This window comes from Hyaena hyaena, unplaced genomic scaffold, assembly GCF_003009895.1.
Source record: "Hyaena hyaena isolate Hyena2069 unplaced genomic scaffold, ASM300989v1 scaffold_421, whole genome shotgun sequence".
Taxonomy (NCBI): Eukaryota; Metazoa; Chordata; class Mammalia; order Carnivora; family Hyaenidae; genus Hyaena; species Hyaena hyaena.
This window is the reverse complement of record NW_024081057.1, coordinates 463,096-475,386: the sequence shown is the minus strand read 5'-3', so window position 1 is coordinate 475,386 and position 12,291 is coordinate 463,096. Positions and strand designations below refer to the sequence as shown.

General features: G+C 41.3%; 1 protein-coding gene across 1 annotated transcript; it reads right to left on the bottom strand.

Annotated features, from left to right (window-relative positions):
• Positions 1–2,882: 2,882 nt before the first annotated feature.
• On the bottom strand, positions 2,883–11,263 carry MRPL35 (mitochondrial ribosomal protein L35). Its single transcript, XM_039252617.1, has 4 exons — positions 11,206–11,263; positions 7,448–7,637; positions 6,190–6,334; positions 2,883–3,224 (listed from the first exon to the last, which is right to left on the bottom strand). The coding sequence occupies exons 1-4, from the start codon at positions 11,246–11,248 to the stop codon at positions 3,036–3,038; spliced, it is 567 nt and encodes a 188-aa protein (XP_039108548.1). The 5' UTR covers positions 11,249–11,263; the 3' UTR covers positions 2,883–3,035.
• Between the last annotated feature and the right edge of the window lie 1,028 nt (positions 11,264–12,291).

The window sequence follows — 12,291 nt, the reverse complement described above, 5'->3', positions numbered from 1 at the left end:
TAGCTCAGAGCCTGGAGCCTGTCTTCAGATTCTGTGTCTCCCTCTCTCTCTGACCCTCCCCTACTTGTGCTCTCTCTGACTCTCAAAAATAAATAAAAAAGCATTTAAAAAGTTTTTAAAAAATTTAAAACATTTGCTTAAAAATAAAAATAAATAAAAAAAACTTAAAACCTCCCCTGAGAGGTTTTATGAGGATTCAGTTTTGTATTTATATGCCCATCCCTATGCTGGGACAGAGTTGGTGTTCGATAAATTATACTTTCACAAAAATTTCAGTGCCATTTAGGTGGACTCTTTAATGAAAGATGTTTGGTTGTCAAAGTGTAAAATCAGTGTTGATGATAAGCCCTGCTACCCATAAAACAACAATCATATACACGGAAATCCCGTTTCTCTGAAATCATACAGGTGGCAGCCCTTCACCTCAGTCTGTGTCTGGATGCGGAGGCCTGGCTGCCGGTGCTGATCTTTCCCCCTCCTACCCTGGGCCTATGGGAGAAACCAAGGCACCCCGAGGCCCCATAACCGAGAGCTCTGTTGTCTGTATTTGCACTAGCGGAGTCACAGAGGCAGGGGGAAAGTGGCCTCTTTCTCAACCTCTTCAGGCACCAGTCCCATCCTGCTACTAGGGTGAGTACAGGCAGGGGTCAGGCAGGTGAGAAGTGATGTGGAAACCTTGTAAGTGGTTTGATTCTGCCATCTCAGAAGTCACGAGGAAACGAAAACCCATCAAAACAGAAGCCACTGGATGCTGCAGTCTTACCTCCTCTGCAATCGAATGTCTGCTCTTCATTAATTGGTCACATAAACAGACATACAGGTGGCCTTCTAGTTTTAGAACACTTTATCGTCATCCCTTTCCCTTTTAAGGAACAGGCACTGGTTTCAAGAAATTCCTCTATTAATCCCAGCCTGACTTGCCACAGAATTTCAACTTGGTTACCTTTAACCTTATTCTATTAACAATAGAGAAGTTCATCTATTATCAACTATTACATTAAGGATTTGAAGTAGGAATTGAAGCAGAATTCTAATTAACAGAGATGGTCCATGACTTACGACGGTCTGATTTGGATTTTTCAACTTTACAATGGCATGAAAGCAACATACATTCACTAGAAACTGTATTTATACTGTGACTTTGATCTTTTCCTGGCCTAGTGATATGTGGTAGGATACTCTCTCGTGATGCTGGGCAGTGTGAACGAGAATGAGCCGAGGCTCCCAGTCAGCCACATGATCACAAGGGTAAACAACTGACAGACTTACAACCATCCTCACCCGCACCACCTTTCCGTTTTTCATTTTTGGTACAATATTCAATAAACATGAAATAGTCAACATTTTAGTATAAGATAGGCTTTGTGTTAGAAGATTTTGCTCAACTGTAAGCTAATGCAGTATTCTGAGCACACATAAGGTAGGTTCGGCTAAGCTACAATATTTGGTAGCTTAGGTGTATTAAATGCATTTTCAACTTAACAATATTTCCCATTTACAACAGGTTTATTGGGATGTAACCCCATCTTAAGTTGGTTCAGATCTATAGTGGTTTCTCCACCAGACCAAGTGCTCTTTTGTTTGAAAATGCTTCCCAGATGCATTTTCTGTCCCAGATGTCTGATGGGACAGCTCAGAACCACCGCCCTAGCTTTAACCACACAGTGAACAGAATTTTCCTCAATGCCTCTTACTCAGCCCTCTTCAAGTAAACAATGCTTAACTCTCACTTAGTTTCTACAATGTGCCTTTGGAAAATGTTTATTCTCACAATTAAAAATATGAAATCTCTGGGGCGCCTGGGTGGCTTAGTCGGTTAAGCGTCCGACTTTCCGACTTTCGCTTAGGTCATGATCTCGCGGTTTGTGGGTTCGAGCCCCGCGTCGGGCTCTGTGCTGACTGCCAGCTCGGAGCCTGGAGCCTGTTTCAGTCTGTGACTCCATCTCTCTCTGACCCTCCCCTGCTCACGCTGTCTCTCTTTCCTAGAAATAAAACAAAAACAAAAAAAAAAAAAGAAAAAAAATAAAATTTAAAAAAAAAAAAATATGAAATCTCTGGTAGATAAATCATCTTTTAGAAAATACAGTGCCTTCAACTCTTAAAAAAGAAGTTTTTGTCCTCAAAAAAAAAAAAGTTTTTGTCCTCACCTGTAAAGCCTCTTCTGTTTCACGAATGGGCATACCGAAAGGGTGTTTACTCTTCTCCCTATAAAAATCCTGTTCCAATAAACTACAGACTGTTATGGACACAATAAGCCTAGAATACTAGACATGTGCTGCCACTCCATGCTCACCATTAAGTGAAACTGCTCCATGTGAACCTGCTAACACAACCAAGTGAGGCGGGGTGAGCTCCTGACACCAGTCTGTGACCCCTGTTGAGACCTGGTGTTGAAGACATAAGCTGGCCTAGTTAGAGTCTTGGCAATTAGAGCCTGGAGATGGGAGCTGAGGGTTAGCATGCAGAAAACAACCTGAAAGGTACGAGCTAGAATTATTATGGGGGCAGAAACTGAGTCACAAGCATAGCAGACCCCCAAGCCTAAAAATCTAGCCTCTTTTGCTGCTGAGGCGCTTAGAGGTACCTTGGATCTTGAAACACCCTATGATTTCTGTTCCTTCCTGAGACCTGGGGGTTATTTCTGGGTGGGGGGTGGGGCTGGTGCGATGGTTCCCAAGTTCCCAGGCACACATACTTCAAATAATGTCACACTGCTTGAGGTAACTTGTTAGCTTTACAGTCTTCTTATGCCTGCCCGAACTTGAAATTTATTGCAACTAAATAAGCCTAAGTGGAAATAGTTAAGCCATTACCATTTGTTAAAAATAATCAACAATTTTAAACTCCTATTTCCCTGAACAAATTTTGAAATGTTTAATCCATTGAGTTTTAAAACATTCAAGTTTAATGTTGGAGCTGTGTTTCCATACCAACTGTCACGATTTACATCAGGTTATATACTTATTCATTTTTGCAAAGGCATCATATACACAAAGATACATGTTCAGTCACCGGGAGGTCGTAAAACTTCGGATCTATACCTTCAGGTTCGTCCGATCATGGTACTTCTGATAAGGATCATCAGCATACCAGTTTCGCCTCTTCCAGAAAGACGTTGTCATTTTATCTAAGAGCTTACTCTGGGTTTTACTGCAGAACACGAATTCCCTCAGGCGCCTTTTTCTTGCAGTCGTCTTTTTCCATAATTTTTTCTTATAACCAGCCTGTTAGATATTATAAAGACATTCAAAACATGATGTTATATAGGAAACAATAAATATCTTCACTATTTATAGGTCCAATGGGAACAAAGATGAGACTTTCATTAGGGCTGGTATATTTTTCAGAAAGATGTATCTCAATGAGGGGCAGATACAGAAAAACCATGTGCAGTTGGAAAAACAAATATCAGTAATTTAATACTTTGATGAATCTCTGTGGTGGGCAAAGTACAGGGTGATGATATATAGTTATAATTGCTAACTTTATACACATTACCTTATGATCTCTTCAACAATCTTCAACAACATACCATTATTCTCACTTTACAGATTAAAGAGAAATAACCATTGATTAAAGAAGTAAATTAGCGGACTGAGGTCACAGAACTAGTAAGAGTTCTTAACCACTACTCTACTATTTTCCCAGTGTGGAAGATGAAGGACATCACTGGCTAGGCTGATACCATTTATGTTCATTTAAGGGGACTAGGTATTACAAGAGCTGACAAGCAGAGCTTCCAAGTATATTGCTTCATTTCTTCCTTTCACACTAGGGACCAATTTCTGTAAGTACTTTTCTAAGGAATACCAAATACAATAAAATTGCTATTGGGAGGGGTGAAGGAATAGTTGGCCTGTATGTTTAACTCAGAACTGCCATATACATCATCCAAGCATTGTTAAATTTGAAGAATTTTTGAAAGAAAATAATTAATGTTTGAAGAAAAATTAGATTGAATGTGAAAACTACAAGAATAGTCTGTTTAGACCAGAAGAGACCTTAGGTGCCACCCAGGTTGATATGTGGCTAAAACCACACAGAAAGTTGAGGTCGGGGAGGGAGACTAGAACTCAAGCTTTTGCCAAGAGCCCTTGGGTCCTTTCAAGACAAGGTCTCTTTACTTATTAGGGCTCTACACAAATTGAACAAAACCACAGCCCTGGGCTGAGAAGTCACCTTGGGTTTCTCAAATGTCTTGGTATCATCACTGTGACCAGGAACTTCTACAGTACAGTCATACTCAGAAATAAGAAAACGTTATTTAAATGAGTTCTGATTTTTTTAAATTGTCATTTTTAAAAACTTTTTTAATGTTTTTATTTACTTTTGAGAGAGAGAGAGAGAGAGAGAGAGAAAACGAGAGGGAGAGGGGCAGAGAGAGAAGGAATCGCAGTATCCAAAGCAGGCTCTAGGTCTGGACTGTCAGCACAGAGCCCGATGCGGGGCTCGAACCCACGAGCTATGAGATCATGACCTGGGCCGAAGTCAGACGCCCAACCAACTGAGCCACCCAGGTGCCCCAAGAGATCTGATTTTAAAATGCCAGAGATTAGATTTTTATTGCTCATTGCTTACAGTTTAAATTGAAAGCTTCAAACCCAAGTCCCCTTATTTGTGTAATAATCTTTTAGTTTGTAAGCCAAACTGAGTCCCTGTGGATTTCTGACTTACAGTTAATTTGCTGTCCTGCCTATTACCACAAGTATCCTTTGATCATTATTTTATGGGACACAACCATTATGAAAGTGCTTGCAACTTTTCAGGCAATCTGTAGGTTCAGAAATGGGAGGGAATAAAACTGTGCTGCAGAAAGTATTTTCAGTTTTTATACATGAATATAAATTAACCCACCCAGCTTTTTTGTTTTTCCCTTAAAATTACATTTTGATGAAGTGGGCCATTCTACATATAGAATACTTTTGGGGCCTTGAGTGGGAACTTGGCATTATGACTGGAGAATTTGATCTGGTCCTGTATAATAACATGAAGGTGTCAGAGCCCAATAAAAGGGACATAGAAAGGAAGGCAAAGAAAACTACCCATCTTACTTAATCTAGGACTAGATGAAGACCTGGGAATAATCAGTATGACAAGAAAGGGGAGGAAATTTTTCAATGGTCCAAAATTCACAAAATTCAGAACTATTAACTGAACTAAATTTACTTAGTTCAACTACTTAAGGATTACATGAGTTTCTAATTACAGGGGTAGCAAACGGAACTACCACAGTATTGTTCCAAAGAAGGAATAAGCTGAGAGTTCCAATCAACCCATTTACCTATAAATTTAGGATTATTTATATGTTAAGAGATAATCCTTTCAACCTTTCAACTAGTAAAAATCCCACCAATAAATATTTTATTTTTATGGAGAAACAAATTTTGAACCTTAAGAATCACTCATTAACTTCCAGGTAGTGAAAGGGAATTAGAATTTGAATAGTTATCAACACTCAAAGGTAGTTTTACAAAGCTGTAGTCTTCAACTGCTTTCTCATCTTTACCTACTCTGTTTCCGTGAATAAAGGCGTGAATGAAAAAGCCCACATTCACGCTTACAACATGCTGTGGGAGGGGACAGAGCAGTAATTTGTCAGAGGCCTCCCCCCACAGGCTGTGGTCCCAGCCCAGAGAAAGTGTTAGGGTTCTGTCTGATACAGACCCCAATCATACACACCAACAGAGAGAAAAACATAAAGTTAAAAAAGATGTATGTGGGGTTAATGTTCTGTCATAAAGACTAAGCCACGGCGCATCCATTCCAAAATTGGCTGAAAAGCCCTTCAGTCCCCAATCTGAGCCACAAGACTAAGTCCTTGCTGAAGGCAAGTCTGCTGCTCTAACACGCTAGGCTTAAACAGAGCCTCCCCTTAGGTTATTACACACTGGGGGTTTCAAAGGACTTCTGGTGGTCATCAGATGCACCAGACACGTAAAAGACCTAAGACGGACCCATCCCACAGTGAAGACTTTAGCTATTGTGAATAGCATTTTGTTTTATGAATGCTTAAACATGTTTTCTTCACATGAATTTATTAAGAGATGCTTGGCGAACTGGTACTTAGGCACAGCACTGTAAAAGCTACTGGTAAATGAATGGAAGGTATATCAATGAATAAGCTCAGTGAATTCTGCTTCTTTTAATCTGCTCCCAATCCTTTTGCAATCTAATAGTGTGAAGACTCACCTTCCTCCTTAGCCACAGGCCAGAATGAAGTCGAAGAAACCTGTAGATGACAGCTTTCACGGTCTTTCTCTTCCCTTTCCGTGAACTGAAGTATGTTATGGTTCTGACTGGTAGCTTCAGGACATTTGGAAGCAAGGGAGCTGCTCTAAATAGATTTTAAAAAATTTAACTCAGCAATAAGACCCATTAAAGATAAAATCCATTTCTATACTTAGAAATGAGTTGGGGCACCTGGGTGTCCCAGTTGGTTAAGCATCCAACTCCTGATTTTTGGCTCAGGCCATGATCTCACAGTTCATGAGTTCAAGCCCCTCATCAGGTTCTTCAGTGACAGTGTGGAACTTGCTTGGGATTTTCTCTCTCTCTCTCTCTCTCTCCCCTTTGCGCTCTACCCCTTCCCCACTCATTCTCCCCCTCCCCCCATATAAATAAACTTAAAAAAAAAATGAGTGGAGCAGCTCCACTGGAATACAGCTGACTTTAATGTACATTGGTACTTCAAATGATCATGGACGCTAAGCATAAATAAGAATAACGACTATTGCCAACTTGCAAGCCTTCCATAATCTGCCTCCTCGATCCCATGAGAGAATGTATCCTATTATAATCACCTGACTTCTTATCTATTCGGAGTTATCTCAAACTCCTTGAGGACTTCAGTTTATGTTTGTGTCCTTTCTGCCAAGGACTGGGCACCCAGGAGTCTGTAACTAAATATTTGTTGACTGAATAGCAGCCTTGCTTGCAGAGGCTCTCATTCACCCTCTGCTTTGGCTGACAGCTTCCATCTAGGAAACCACATCTAGAACATCAGAAGTGTGCTCTCTCTGGTAGTCCCTGCTGCTGGCAGGTAGGCATATGGCTATCACTCATATTCTCCCCCTCCCCTCTACCAGGCAAAGTCTACATAATAAATTGCAGGTAGGCAAACAGGTATTATCTGCCTCTAAAACGTCTTTGCAGGGGCGCCTGGGTGGCTTAGTCGGTTAAGCGTCCGACTTTCGCTTAGGTCATGATCTCGCGGTTTGTGGGTTCGATCTCTTTGTCTGGCTCTGTGTTGACTGCCAGCTCAGAGCCTGGAGCCTGTTTCAGCCTGTGACTCCCTCTCTCTCTGACCCTCCCCTGCTCACGCTGTCTCTCTCTCTCTCTTCTAGAAATAAATAAAACATTTAAAAAAATAAATAAATAAAACGTCTTTGCAGGCACAAGTGTTTGAGAATTTTTGTCTGAGCATCATGTTTACTGAAATATACTCTACCTATTGAGGACTGCTGCAGCATGTCCACACATCAGGTTTCTGACAGACATGGCAAGTCTGGGAGCAGAGGAAACAACTGGCGTCTGCAGAGAACTAAAAAGCCGGGTGGACAGTGCAGAACTAAGACAGGCATTCTTGACACCGTTTTGGTAGGCGGAAGACGCCAAAGTATTTAGGGGCTGTAAGAGTCCTGTAAAGAGAGAAAAACATATTTAATATGATACGCCAAAATCTGCATACAGATGTTTAAAATTAATGTATCAAGGCAAGGTGAGCATTAGACTCCCCTGTGGAGCTTTTCACCAACTTTATTGAGGTGTAACTTAAATACCACAAAACTACCCAATTGTGTGTTAATTCAATACTTTTAAAATAAACTTAGAAAGCTGTGCAACCATGACCACGATCCACTCTGATGTGTTCTAGTTCTGTGTTCAACAGTAGGGAACAAAATAATTGTAACATTAAGTCCCACCCACCCAATCTTATACTCTGATGAGGCAGGGCTCCATGCCACACAGCACAATGGCAAGGCAGAGATGCGAAAGCCAGGGCCATTCTGCAGGTGCCACAGAGTAGTAAGGGAAGGATTCATAAAAACAAAAGAGGTACTAGAGCTCCTCTCTAGAAAATGAACAGGCCACAAGAGGAGGTGGAGAGCCCAGATGAGATGAATGTACACAAAGGCAAGAGGGCTGAGGCAAACATTTGCCTGGAGCGGGGACTGGACCTGCCAGAGGCTGAGCACTGCTTGCCTGAGCTAAGTGTGGAGATGCCTGGGGGCAGATCAGAAGGTACATGACAGGGTGGGGGACGAGCTGTGTAGACGGAATGCATATTCTTCACATTACTGCCAAAGTAAGAGCCAGGCCTGTGAAGTCAGTGGAGCACGGACTCCACTCAGGCTGGGAGTCTCGTATCAGACTGAAGATTGTGCACACTGAAAAAAGCTCCACAGGATGAGGGAGATGCCCCCAAACTAGATTGTAGAGATGGTTGCACAACCCATTAAATTTACTAAAAATTGTCAAATTGTACACATAAGACAGGAATTCTATGGTATGTAAATTATACCTCAATAGTTGGTTTAAAAAAAAAAAAAAAAGCTCTGGGGCACCTGGGTCAGGCAGTTGAGCGTCTGACACTTGATTTCTGCTCAGGTCCAGAACCCAGTTTGTGGGTTCGAGCCCTCATCGGGCTCTGAGCTGACAGCATGGAACCTTCTTGGGATTCTCTCTCTTCCTCTCTCTGTCCCCTTGGGATTCTCTCTGTCCCTCCCTGCCACTCTCTCAAAATAAATAAACTTAGGGGCGCCTGGGTGGCTCAGTCGGTTGGGCATCCAACTTCGGCTCAGGTTGTGATTTCAGTTACTCGGTCTGAGCCCTGTGTCAGGCTCTGTGCTGACAGCTAACTCAGAGCCTGGAGCCTGTTTCAGATTCTGTGTCTCCCTCTCTCTCTGACCCTCCCCTGCTCATGCTGTCTCTCTCTCTCTCTCAGAAATTAAAAAAAAAAAAAAAAAAAATTAAAAAAACAGAAACTCCACAGGGGAATCTGATTTCAGCCAGGGCTTAGAACCTCTGCCTTACTGTCCATGGCCCTGATTTCACATAACAAATGAGAGGCAGTGTGGTGCAGAACAGAAGAACTGGTACTGTAGTCACACTGTCTGGGTTCATAACCTAGCTCTACTCCTCACTCGCTGTGTGACCATGGGCAAGTCACTTAACCCTTTTCTGCACCAGTTTCCTCAAATTTAAATAAGGTTCATCATGGGGAGGTAACAATGAAATGAGATAAAACGTGAAAAGTGCTAGGAAGAGGGGTTGGCACAGAGAAGGCATTTAATGACTGCTAATAGCAGACAATAAAGAGCAGAGAAATGCTTAGCAAAAATGGTATAATGTTACCTGGGGGCAGGAGAAAGGTTGACTACTTAAAACCCATATTGTGCTTTTCTGTTCTCCATCGAAGCTAACAATTTTCTAACTAAAAAAGGCATGAACATTAATTAGTTAGCTGAAATGCATGATTCAGGAGACATTTGAGAGAGCCCTTCCACGGGGAACTTAGAAATGAAATTCTGTACTCAGTTCAAGGCATTCAAGTTTCCAGGTATAAATAACTTATATTTCAAAGAACTGAAAATATCTGCAGACATGATTACAAGCTAGGAAGTAATCTTTGAAAGATTAAGTGAATTGAAGAGGAGGACTCTAGACAAGAAAATGTCCCAATTTTCACAAGGTCATCTGAACTTGGTGTTTTGGTTAAAACAAAACCAAAACCAAAACCAAAACTCTCAGAAATTCCTGGAAACCACTCCTGAAGGAAGTGTGCAGGTAAAGATCTATGGTGTTTTGGTTAAAACAAAACCAAAACCAAAACCAAAACTCTCAGAAATTCCTGGAAACCACTCCTGAAGGAAGTGTGCAGGTAAAGATCTATGGTGTTTTGGTTAAAACAAAACCAAAACCAAAACCAAAACTCTCAGAAATTCCTGGAAACCACTCCTGAAGGAAGTGTGCAGGTAAAGATCTAGAATATACAAATGGGTAAATTACAGGCTCATCTGTAGGAACCCCCCCCCCAAAAAAAACCCTTAGAATGTATCCCCACAGCAGAAAAATCTACAGTGTCAATTGGGAGGGAATTGTTCCTTAAAAAGTACTTCATTTCATTTTTTGATGCAGTTCCTAGCCTGGGAAGTCATGGAAATGTCTAGACACAGTGCATCCTGATTTTCGCAAGGCATGTGTAAAGATTTCTTTATATTCAAAAGAAATAAAGAAATGTGAACCGAGTAATAGTATATAGATAGGTAAATTCCAAGCTGATTAGAAACTATCCCCAAATTAGTTGACTGCCATTCTTCTGATGAAAGTCTTTTCCTGGCTCCCTAATTTTCTCCAATTTTTTATGAAGATCCTGAAGCTGCATAAACCATGTTTGTCAAATCTGCATAAAAGCAAATTCAAAGACTATCTGGACTGAAAGTGATCTTGGCAAAAATACTCCACTTAAACATGCTCTTTTGTCATAATTGGAAAATTTACATTGTAGCTTTTTAAATTTCTATTCTTTTCCCACAGAGTTTTATTCTAATTTATTGTGATTCACTGATTTACTCATAATCTTATCATTTAAATATTTTTGTAGAAGTCCTTAGAGTGAACGCAACTTAATTGCCTTCACTCCTGTCCTCTCTCTCGGTCAAGAATTCCTTACGACTGTCCCTGTGCCTGGGACTGAGTGCGCAAAACAAGTCACATTCCCTGCACGTTGTGGGACTCTTACACACACAAGCTTACTGTGTGCCAGGCACTACGCAGGGCGCTTTACGTGCACGAGATCATTCAGTCCTCAGGTAGATGGTGTCCTCATTTTAGAGCTGTAGAATCTGAGGTTCGGAGAAATTACTTTTTCGAGCCCAAAGGTCACGAGTGACGAATCCTAGCCTCTAAATCAGAAGGTTAGCGGAGACTCTGTCTCCTCTGTCCCCCTTCTGTCCCGTCCTTTCGGTCTGTTTTCTAGGTAAGGCGGAACGACCAAGAGCCGGTAAGGAAGCAGAAACCTGGGGACACCCAGGTCTGCGAGGGCCCAAGAGTGTCGGCAATGTCCGATGCGAGGCAGTGCCCCAAAGAAATTTCGGGAACAATCCTCCGGCTTTTTTTTTTTTTCCTGTTCACCTCCACGCTAAACGCCTACTCCGTCCCGCGCCAGTCCCGCTTTCTGTGAGGGGATAATCGCTTTCCACTGACCTGATGCGGCTCTCACGGCACGGGCAAAGGCAGGGACCGCCATCTTGCCACCCTGCCCTACGGCAGTCGCAGTGGGTCTAAAAGCTCCAGGTCAAAAGAGAATTTAAAAAAAAAGTTTTAGCGGGGAGGTGGAGTCGAGGAAGGAGAAAAAAAATGAATACAGGAATGATCAAGGGAACATCTCCTTTATTGAATGTCTTCTATATGCCAGACTGTTTTTCACTGCTGTAAAAGAAGTGCCTGTAAAGAGTGTCTGGTATATAGTAAGCTCTCAAATTTTTATGGAACATTTGATTGACAGATCTATTTAAAGTACACGATTTGAAACACAGTTTCTTTTTGCTCATTTTATTAAATTTCAGAAAATAACCCATTTTCAATTCAAAGTTGGTGGATGTCAGGCTAAATGGGAAACAGCAATGTTATTAAAACTGTTTTTTTAATTAAACACCAAACATAATGAAATGAATGTAAATATCCTAAGGATATCACACACAACACTTTTTTTCTAATCATTAACACTGATTGTTATTTGGTAGAACAGCATCTCTACTCTTTCTAAACAATTCTACATTCCTTATTTTATTCTTCATAATTAGTGACCATACATTTTTTTCTAATGTTCATTCAAACAGAAAACAATAAACCTCTCTCCCTTTCTTGTTGGCTAAGATATTCTATGCATATACAATCCATGACACCATATACTAGTTGAAATGGGTAAGGATCAAACACTGGTCTCAATGAGTTCACATTTAATAAGGAGACGAGCACAGAACATAAATACAAGGCAAATAAACAATTCACAGGGGCAATTCAAAGTTAAGGAAAGGTTTTCTGGTTGAGATGATCAGGGAGGATGTGGTAGAATATAACATGAGTCTTTTTTTTTTCTTAATGTTTTATCTATTTCTGAGAGAGAGATAGAGAGAGAGAGAGAGAGTGCGAGCGTGAGCAGGGGAGGCTCAGAGAGAGAGAGGGAAACACAGGCTCCAGGCTCTGAGCTAGCTGTCCCACAGAGCCCAACATGGGGCTTGAACCCACGAACCGTGAGATCATGACCTGAGCTGAAGTTGGAAGCTTAAC